General features: G+C 45.4%; 1 protein-coding gene across 1 annotated transcript; it reads right to left on the bottom strand.

Annotated features, from left to right (window-relative positions):
• Positions 1–2,554: 2,554 nt before the first annotated feature.
• LOC103109181 (keratin, type II cytoskeletal 6A) lies at positions 2,555–8,086 on the bottom strand. The gene is made up of 9 exons (XM_007518219.2): positions 7,496–8,086; positions 6,410–6,624; positions 6,009–6,069; positions 5,757–5,852; positions 5,441–5,605; positions 4,357–4,482; positions 3,431–3,651; positions 3,189–3,223; positions 2,555–3,088 (listed from the first exon to the last, which is right to left on the bottom strand). Exons 1-9 carry the CDS (start codon positions 8,021–8,023, stop codon positions 2,850–2,852), a joined length of 1,686 nt encoding a protein of 561 aa, XP_007518281.2. The 5' UTR covers positions 8,024–8,086; the 3' UTR covers positions 2,555–2,849.
• Positions 8,087–10,336: the final 2,250 nt, after the last annotated feature.

The following is a 10,336-nucleotide window of genomic DNA, read 5'->3' as shown; positions in this document are numbered from 1 at the left end:
AGGGGATATTCACTGAATATCCAGCAAGCCCCAATGTTCTTGTTGAAAAACTACTTAGTGAAAAAATTATCTTATTTAGAGGAGGGAAGTTGTTTGTCCTAACCAGGATAAAACCAAGTTTAGTGTAGATTTCATTTTAAAACATCTTCACAGAAACACACAGATTTTTTTTTTCAGCCAAAAATCTGGTGGCACCCAGCGAGCCACTGAAGTGAACACATAATTTTGACCATCACCAGTGTCAGGCCATGCTATTAGAAACCGAGATCTGGGGGCTAGATCTGCACAGCACTGCTAGGATGTCTGCCTCCAGATCCCCCTGACAGGTAATGGAGCAACCAAAGATATGCCCATGGACTAGTCCCTGTATGTAAGTAACTGTGGCCATTTGTGTTATATTAAACTAGGTACAGTATCATTCTGATGTCTGCAGTGCTAATTCATCACTGATGAAGACCATTTTTGTCTCTTTCTTTGCTTCTCTGTAGCCTCACAGATCAACAGACAGAAACTGAGACACTTGCTGTCTGGGGGGCTCGAAACTTGGTCCTAATGCTCTCTAATGTGGATGCCCCACCACATGACCCCTCCGTTTATTGTTTAAATGTTTGATAAATGAACCAATTAAATACCAAGATTTGCCATATTCTTTCTTGAAGATTTTGAGAGTTTACAAAAAAGTGATGCTCAGGTGTTGAAGGCTGTTAAGAAGTGAAGTCAGCAGGGTACTGAGTCCATAGGCTCCAGAAGCAGCCCAAGTGAGTGAGCTAATCCAAGGAAATGCACTTGTGATGTGAGAGTCTGGGAGCTCACACCAGGAGAGGAGCAATGGAATTGCAAGTCTGAGGTCCTGGGATCCGTCTTTGGCAACACATAAGGCAGACTCATGCTCTTGTTTCTTTGCCCACTCTCATTAACAAAAAAACAAAAACAAAAAACACGTCTATCTTTGTCAATTTTACTGGGAGAGAATTAATGGTTTAAAGTAGAGTCTTTAGCAAGTAGGCACAGCCTATCACCTCCTGACTGATGTCTAAGTGAAACACTGGACCCTAAGGTCCCTTCATCCTGTCCCTTCCCCTCCATCCACTGGTTTGTTATAATGTGCCACACTCAGTACAAGTTTGCAAAGGCAATTCCCTCATCTTTGTAAACAGTTGCATAGTACTCTATTACTCAGTTGTGTATATTATTATCACAATTTTTTAGCCATTCATCTGACACTGGGCATCTGAGCATCTGGGCTGTTTCAAGCTTGGACTATTACAGACAGTGCTGCTATTAATATTGGTGTTTATAGGTCTTTTCAGATGGGTGTTTTTGGTTTCCCAGGGGAAATACCTAGGGGAGGGACTGCTGAATCATACGATAGGTCCATTTCTAGAGCTCTGAGGAATCTCCAGACTGTTTTCTATAGGGTTGGACCAATTTACATTCCCACTAGCAAAGTAGGAGAGTCCCTTTCTCCCAGTAGCCTCTCCAACAATTAGTTTTTATGTATTCTCTAATGTATGACATTCTTAGATGTAAAATGTTATCTCATTGTTATTTTTATTTGGATTTTCCTGATCATCAATGGCTATGAACATTTTTTCATATGTCAGTTGGCTTTGGGTCTCTTCTTTGGAGAAGAGTTTATCATAATATTCTCTTCATTTTTATTTCCTCTAGGTTTATCACTGGGGCTCAATGCCAGAACTACAAATCCAAAGCTCTTGGTGGCCGTATTTCCTTTTTTTGGCAGGACAGTGGTAAATTGAAAGAGGAGAAGGAGATAGAGAGGGGGAGAGAAAGATAGACACCTGTAGACCTGCTTCACCACTTGTGAAGCTTCCCTCTTTGCAGGTGGGGAGCCAGGAGCTCAAACCCAGATTCCTGTGCAGGTCCATGAGTTTAGAAAAATGTGCACAAAACTGAGTGCATGAGCTCCTGGTCCCTTTCCTCTTCATTTTCCAGTGGGGTTGCTTCCTCTTCATTTTCCAGTGGGGTTGCTAGTCTTTATATTGTTGAAATAGTGAATTCTTTGTGTATTTTAGTGACTAGTCCTTTGCTTAATATATGATATTCTCCTACTCAAGGAGAAGTCTTTCTGTGATGGGTGGGATGATCTTTGCTATGCAGATTTTCACTTTGATTAAGACCTGTTGGGTTATTTTAGCATTTGTTGCCCTTGAAGTCAGATTTGAATCAGTGAAGATATTTCTTTAAAAAAACCATATGGAAGGGAGTTCTGCCTACACGTTCTTTTAAATATGTGATGGTTAATAGCCTAACTTCTAAAGACCTGATTATTCCACTCCATTGAAACAATATTTTTTGAAATTTGGTTTAGAAACAGAAAAGTAAATGTCAATTTTTAGTTATTTAGTGAAATTCATGTTAATAGGGTGAATCTGTCATTCACAAATAGATACTACAATGAAAATATCAAAAAATAAATAAAGCACAAAATGATGCATTATATTATAAATCTGCTTTATTTAGCCATTAGCAAAGGAAGAGTAGAGCAATGAGTAGGGGAAAAGAATATGCATATTCCAGGTTACCAGGAATTTCAAGGCCACTGAAAGGAAGAGTCCAACATTGTATGATGGAGACATCCAGGGACAATTGAAACCATGCAAGGCTGTCTATTTCTGTTGGAGGACCTGGCTGTGAACCCTGAGAGTGAGCTGTGGAGTCTCAGCAAGATCACACAGGCACTGAGGGGAAGAGAGCACTCAGCAAGTTCAGTGCCTCTTCAGAGAGTGAGAGCAAAGGTGGGCAGGAGAGGAGAAGCATCCTGAGAGAGAAAGAGGAAATGGAGATGGCCCTGAGGAAGTGTGGGACCAAGAGCTGATGGCAGGACTTCAGTTCTTGTAGCTCCTTCTGCTGGAGGAGGAAGAAGTGGTGGTGTATTTGATGGTGGAGCCACTGCCCCCAGAGGAGCTGAAGCCACCGCCGAGGCCTCTGCCGCTGCCAGAGCTGAAGCCTCCTCCAAGGCTGTGGCCGCTGCCATAGGAGTAGCCGCTGCCTCCACCCAGGCCTGAGGAGCCACCAATGGCGCTGGCACCACCATAGCCACCAGAGACGGTGGACTGCACGACAGCTGTAGAGTAAAGGGACAACACAAAAGACAGGTGAGCCCACACACCAGCCTGACCCAACAGGAACCCAGGGCAGGGGGCGGGCCCAGCACAGGTACTTACAGATGTTGACTTGTCCCACTCCTTCTCCATTCAGCCTAGGAGAGAGGACACAAGGGGCTGAGACTCACAGACCACCACTGTCCCCACAGGAAGCCTACAGGTGGGAGGCCCTGGGAAAGCTGCCCTCAGATGTTTCTCTGAGAACAGCATTTCAGTCTCAAGGGGCAGGTGCCTGACTTAGTGCCCCTTGGCTGGCCCTCATGGAATTGTGCCCAGCTCTTTGGAGACATGGAGGCACCCACCTGCACTCCTCTCCTTCCAGCAGCTTCCTGTAGGTGGCAATCTCCACGTCCAGGGCCAGCTTCACATTCATGAGCTCCTGGTACTCCCTCAGCAGCCTGGCCATGTCCTGCTTGGCCTTCTGCAGGGCATCCTCCAGATCAGCCAGCTTGTTCTTGGCATCCTTGATGGCCAACTCCCCACGCTGCTCAGCATCAGCAATGGCGGACTGCAGGCTGGCGCACTGAGGGAAGGCAGAGAGGCCCAGTGAGCAGGCCTGTCCTTCTCACAGGAGAATAACAGAGGTGCTTCTGGCTCAGTTCCCAGGGAGAGAAGATCCTCCAAAGAATTTCATTCAGAAGGAGTTCTGACTCTGTCTGCCTGCCAAGTCTTTGGGTTATTAGACTTGAGCACAGCTTCTCCATCTGCCTCTGTCAGCCTTAGCTAGTAGTGAGATTTGCTGCCTCTTGTTGTCAACCCCCTGCATGAGCCACAGCTGGTGGCTGATAAAGCTACTTCAGCAGACATAATCCCTGCTGACAATGGAAGAAACAGTCCACTGACTTTTTGTTCTTTTTTTTGATTATTGCCTGGTGATGCTATCAGTATGATACCCACAAGTATGTACAAAATTACATATATTCTGAGAGGTGATAAATTTCCCACCAAATGTTAACATTCATAAAATCTCCAGCCCCTCCTCTTTTCTGATCAAAGTGGGATTTATATACAGTCCCACATCAATCATTGTTCTAAGCCATCACTTTCTCATCTACAGTTAATATTTTCAAAAACATGGTCAGTTAGAGTTGAGTCTGTCATGGAACTTGAGCTTTCCCTTTCCCTTGCTGCTGCTCTTGCAGTGCCACGAAATGCCACAAACGGTGGCTGATGGGCACAGAGTGGCCAGCAAGGAAGTGATGCTGTTCTCTCCACAGCGGGGCCATACCTGCTTCTTGACGTGGTCAATCTCAGACCTCAGCCTCTGGATCATGCGGTTGAGCTCAGAAATCTCCTGCTTGGTGTTGCGCAGGTCGTCTCCGTGTCTGCCTGCTGAGACCTGCAGCTCCTCGTACTGTGGTCCAGAGGGAGAAGGTGTCAGTGGGCCCCCAAGCCAGCAGAGATGGACACAGTCAGGGGCCTCACACCCTTGAGCCCAGTGGCTTTCCCACAGGGGCATTAGACTCAATTAATGCTCTATTTAGCCAAAGACCTGTTTGTTGGTGACTAGCTCCCAGTCAATGCCAGTGCTCTGTAGTACTAACAGGACTTTAAGAGTAGTACATGGTGAGGCTAAAGGCCCACATCAGTGTACAAATTACACTTGCTTTTCTTTCCTTCTCTCTCACTCTCTATTTCATTCTACCTTTCCTTCATATTTTCCTCTTTCTGAACATATGTGTGTGTGTTGTTTATTTGTTTCTTTTTTTAATATTTATTTTATTTATTTATTCCCTTTTGTTGCCCTTGTTGTTTTATTGTTGTTGTTGTTAGATAGGACAGAGAGAAATGGAGAGAGGAGGGGAAGACAGAGAGGAGGAAAGATAGACACCTGCAGACCTGCTTCACCGCCTGTGAAGCGACTCCCCTGCAGGTGGGGAGCCGGGGTTCGAACCGGGATCCTTATGCCGGTCCTTGTGCTTTGCGCCACCTGCGCTTAACCCGCTGCGCTACAGCCCGACTCCCTATTTGTTTCTTTTTTATCAGAACACTTCTAAGCTCTGGTTTATGGTGGTGCAGGAACTGAACCTGGGATGTTGGAACCTCAGACATTAGTCTCTTTGCATAATGATTATGCTATCTACCCGCACTCCATTTATTCCTCTTTCTATCATTCATATTTTTTTTCTTGTTCTTGGCCATGGACAAAAATTATATAAACGTTCATGCTACTACAAAAGGGTGCCCATGTGTTACATGTGCCCATCATTCTAGCTGTGGATTTCCCAAGTGATTTCTTTAGCTTTGCTGTCCTTTGATAGGGAGGTCCAGGGGCATGGAGATACCTCAGCATCTGCTGACTGACTACTCACCTTGGTCTGGTACCAGGACTCAGCCTCAGCCCGGCTCCTCTGGGCAATCTCCTCATACTGGGCCTTGACCTCGGCAATGATGCTGTCCAGGTCCAGAGAGCGGTTGTTGTCCATGGACAGAACCACGGAGGTGTCTGAGATGTGGGTTTGCATCTGGGACAGTTCCTACACAACAGAGGCACATCAGATCACCTTTGCCTGTCTGTCTACCCCAGAAGGTAGAGGCTAACTGTGTGACAGCCAAACTCAGGGCCTCCCCTGCTTGGAGACCCTCACTAGAGAAAACAACAACTCTAGGGATGGGAGAGGTGCTTACTGCTTCATAGAGGGTCCTCAGGAAGTTGATCTCATCTGTGAGAGAATCAGCCTTGGCTTGGAGTTCAACCTTATTCATGTAGGCAGCATCCACGTCCTGGGGAATTAGCCACAACCAAGAGTCAGCTGGAGCCTCCTTCCAGGCACCCACCCACCTCTGAGTGTCCCTCCCCAGGATCCTCTGGGACGTGGACAGGGACCCAGTCCTCTCCTTCTGCACTGACACATGCACCCCTGAACTCCACCAGCTCACCTTCTTTAGAGTCACAAATTCATTCTCTGCTGCTGTGCGCTTGTTGATTTCATCTTCATATCTACAGTGAGAAAAGGGAAAAAGATAATTGAGGGAGAGACTGACATGCCACAGAAAGCACACCCATAGCCTGACCCACTGCCAAATGGAAATATCGCTGTAGAGTCTTCCTGCCAGTGAGCCTGACTGCTGGTCTTGGGGTCCTTCCATGTGTCCCCCTTCACCCTCCCATCAACCCACAAGCTCTTCTGGGGCTTCATCCTTGGGGTGGGTCAGGATGATGACTGTGGGTGCCAGAGAATTTTCTTGGATCTAGAATCCTAAGATTCTCTGCACACGGTCATCCAAAAGATGTGAAGTTGTCCTTGAAGACGCAGAGCCTCTTTCCATCCTCCACTCACTTGTTCTTGTAGTCCTCCACTGTGCTCTGCATGCTTCTGAGCTCTGAGTCCAGGCGGCCTCTGTCCCCAAGGATACTGTCCAGCTGTCTCCTGAGGTTGTTGATGTACTGCTCAAACAGGGGCTCCAAGCTCTGGGTCACTGTCCTGGTGCCTTGCTCTTGGAGCAGGGCCCACTTGGTGTCCAGGACCTTGTTCTGCTGCTCCAGGAATCGCACCTGGAGAAGTCAAGATAGTCACTTGTGAGACACAGGAAGGAAGAGATGTGAGTACTCAGTTCCCCAATCACCCTGGTCATCTCTTAGTGCTGGATTATTTCACAGTTAGTGCAGAGACTCAGGCTGACATCTGCTCCTCAAACCACTGCCTCCAGCAACAGTTGTTACCTTGAAAACTCTCCCAGGGACCTTAGACTTAATTCTCTGCAATCAGACACTATTTAACAATCAACATTAGATTTGATAGAAGCCTCATCTCTGTAATTTACTAGATATTTTCTAGAAGCATCCCACAAAGTGTTTTTTCATTAATTAAGTCTCAGGTGACAGGATGTTGTTCGAAGCCCAGTGATGAAATGTGAGTGCAGTCCTGAGTGGACTCTGATCTGACTTGTCATTGGAAGCACCAGTCTGCTCTGAAACACCCTCCTTTAATGGTCCTGACTTGGACACACAGATTTCTAGGCTATATTTAAGTTTCTCTTATTTTTTTTCTCCTACTACATTCATTTATTCATTAAAATGATTTATTAACATAAAAATTTCATTTCTATAGCTCTACATTTCCCCTGTAATGTCCATTTATTTGTTCATATCCTTTGAAAGACAAACCTACCCATATACCCTGTCATTTTTCTAGGGGCTAATAGAAAGTTTACAGTTCCTCCTAGTCAGCATGACAGCAGTCAAGAGATTCAGCAGGACTAAAGCATCACCTTCCCTGCTGTCTGGGTCAGCATGGAGTCGCCTGTCAGCCATGGGGAGCTGATCTTAGTGACCTGTCTCTGTCCCTGAGCTGTCCTGGTGCCACAGCCCTTGGTATTCAGGCTAGGGCTCTGAGCAGCCAGTGGAGGGCAGGTACCCAACTCACCTTGTCGATGAAGGAGGCAAACTTGTTGTTGAGGGTCTTGATCTGCTCTCGCTCCTCGGTCCTCACCCGCTGGATGGTGGGGTCGATTTGCAGGTTCAGAGGAGTGAGCAGGTTCTGGTTGACAGTGACCTCCTGGATGCCTCCAGGGGGGCAGACAGGGAAGCCAGACCCCCCAAAGCCAGCACCCCCACCGAAGCCAAAGCCACTGCCAGCTCCAGCGCCAAAGCCAAATCCACTCCCGGCACCACCTCCAAAGCCATAGCCACCTCCAACTCTGCTGCCATATCCACTGCTCAGGCCGCAGCTGCCCCCTCCAATGGAGATTCTCTTGGTGCCTCCTAGGCTATAAAGGCTGCGGCTACCAAAGCCAGCTCCTCCATACACTCCACCAGCACCCCCAGTGCCTCTGGAGCGGGACACAGAGACACAGCTGAAGCCAGAGCGGCTGCCCCCAGGAGCCCGGGCTGAGCTGGCACTGAAGCCTCGCTGGCTGCTGCTCTGGGTCCTCATGGTGGATCTGATGGACATACTGCTGAAGTAAAGGAGCTGAGAAGGTAGGAGTAGCTGGAGTGGGGCTTAGAGAGGAGATATGTGAGCTGGGCTCCTGATGGCCTTTTATATATGGTGAGGCTAGGCTGGGCTTGGACTGGCAGGTGAGCTTGCAGAGGGGAAGGGCTGGGCTTTACACACAGTGAGATCACATCTGGATTAACTAGAGAAGTTATGAAATATCCCTTTTGAATCTTTTAGTCAGGGAAATTTTCTTCTGCCTTCCAGCTTTTCTTGATCTTGGGACAATAAAATTAATCTTAATTTGCTTAGCTAGGAGTTAGTCACTGTCTAGCAAATTTCTGAGAGTTACTGCCTATTAGAATTTGCTAAATTCTTGTTCCAGTACCAAGCAGTTTTTATTAATGACAGTATAATACAGTTTGAGATCTGGGTGTGTGATGCCTCCAGTTCTGTTCTTTCAAGATAGTTTTGTAAATTCTATGTCTTTTCTGGCTCCAGATAAACATTTGTAGTTTTTTTTCTGGTCTCCTAAAAATATTGGGTGGAATATTGATGGGAATTGCATTAAATTTACATATGGCTCTGGGCAGTACATTCATTTTGATGTTGTTAATTCTTGGAACCTATGATCATGGAATATCTTTCTCTCCTTTGTGTCTTTTTCTATTTCTTTTTTCTTCTTTTTTAATTTTTTATTTAAAAAAATGAAACATTGACAAAACCATAGCATAAGAGGGGTACAACTTCACACAATTCCCACCACCAGAACTCTGTATCCTATCCCCTCCCCTGATAGCTTTCCTATTCTTTAACCCCTTGTGAGTGTGAACCCAAGGTCATTGTGGCTTGTAGGAGGTGGAAGGTCTGGCTTCTGTAATTGCTTCCCCAATGAACGTGGGCGTTGACAGCTCGACCCACATTCTCAGCCTGTCTCTCTCTTTTCCTAGTGGGTAGGGCTCTGGGAAAGTAGAGCTCCAGGACACGTTAGTAGGGTTGTCTGTCCAGGGAACATCATGTTGGCATCATGCTGGCATCTGGACCCTGGTGGTTGATAAGAGAGTTAACATACAAAGTCAAACAAATTGTTCACCAATCATCTACCTATGGGCTGGAATAGTGCAGATAAAGAGTTGGGGGGGTCCTCCATTTTTGTAGATAGCTAGTAGGCATATTTTAGTTATATTCCAAAGGACCTGTGGCTAGACTAGTTTTTTTGTTTTGTTTTGTTTTCCTTTTTCTTTTTGCCCCTGAGCCTGAAATCTGATATGCCAGTGGATCCAAGTTATTGTCTGGGGAGATGATGTCATGGCTGGGAAAAGGACCAGAAAGCTGGATCATGGAATAGAGTAGCTCCCTAATATGGGAAAGGGTTATAAATATTGTTGACTATAAACCCCATTGATTTTATGTGATCTGGGGCCCATAATTAGCTTAGGAGCCTGTGTGACTTCTGCATCCCTCTAGATCTGAGCTCACATTCTGTGGTCATGAGTAGGACCATTCCATGCTGCCCCAGTATTGACCCATGTTTCTCAGATACAGCATAGAGTATGTTGTCCATCCTCTGAAGGGAGGATGGTCTTTTTCTATTTCATTGAATAGTGATTCATAATTTTCAGTATACAAGCCTTTCATTTCTTTGGTTAGTTTCATTCTTAGATATTTTATTGTGTTTGTTGCTATAGTCAAAGGAGTTTATTTCTGGATTTTTTTTTTCTTCTGCTACCTTAGTGTTTGCGTAGAAAAATGCTACTGACTTTTATATGTTAAAATTGTAGCCTGAAACCTTGCTATATTGCCTGATAATTTCCAAAATCTTCCTGCTGGATTCTTTAGGTTTTTCTATGTATACTATTATATAATCTGCAAATAGTGAAAGTTTGACTTCCTTGCTTCCAGTTTGCATCCCTTTCATTTTTTGCTCTCTCCAAATTGCTATGGCAAGAACTTCCAACCCTATGTTGAATAGTAATGGTGATAGTGGGCATCCCTGTTTAGTACCTGATCTGAGGGAGAATGTTTCCTGTTTTTCACCTTTGAGAATGTGGGTTGTAAGTTTGCTATATATGGACTCCATTATCTTCAGGAATTTTCCATGTATTCCCATTTTTATAGTGTTTTGATCATAAAGGGATGCTCTATTTTGTCAAAAGCTTTCTTGGCATCTATTGATACAACCATGTGGTTTTTGGTCTTGCTTTTATTGATGTGTTGGATCATATTGATTGATTTATGTATATTAAATCAACCTTGAACCCCTGGGATAAACCCCACTTGGTCATGAAGGAGCAATCTTTTTAATATACTGCTGTATCTGGTTGGCTAGAA

Source organism: Erinaceus europaeus, chromosome 7 (assembly GCF_950295315.1).
Source record: "Erinaceus europaeus chromosome 7, mEriEur2.1, whole genome shotgun sequence".
NCBI lineage: Eukaryota > Metazoa > Chordata > Mammalia > Eulipotyphla > Erinaceidae > Erinaceus > Erinaceus europaeus.
This window is presented reverse-complemented; position numbering and strand designations above follow the sequence as displayed.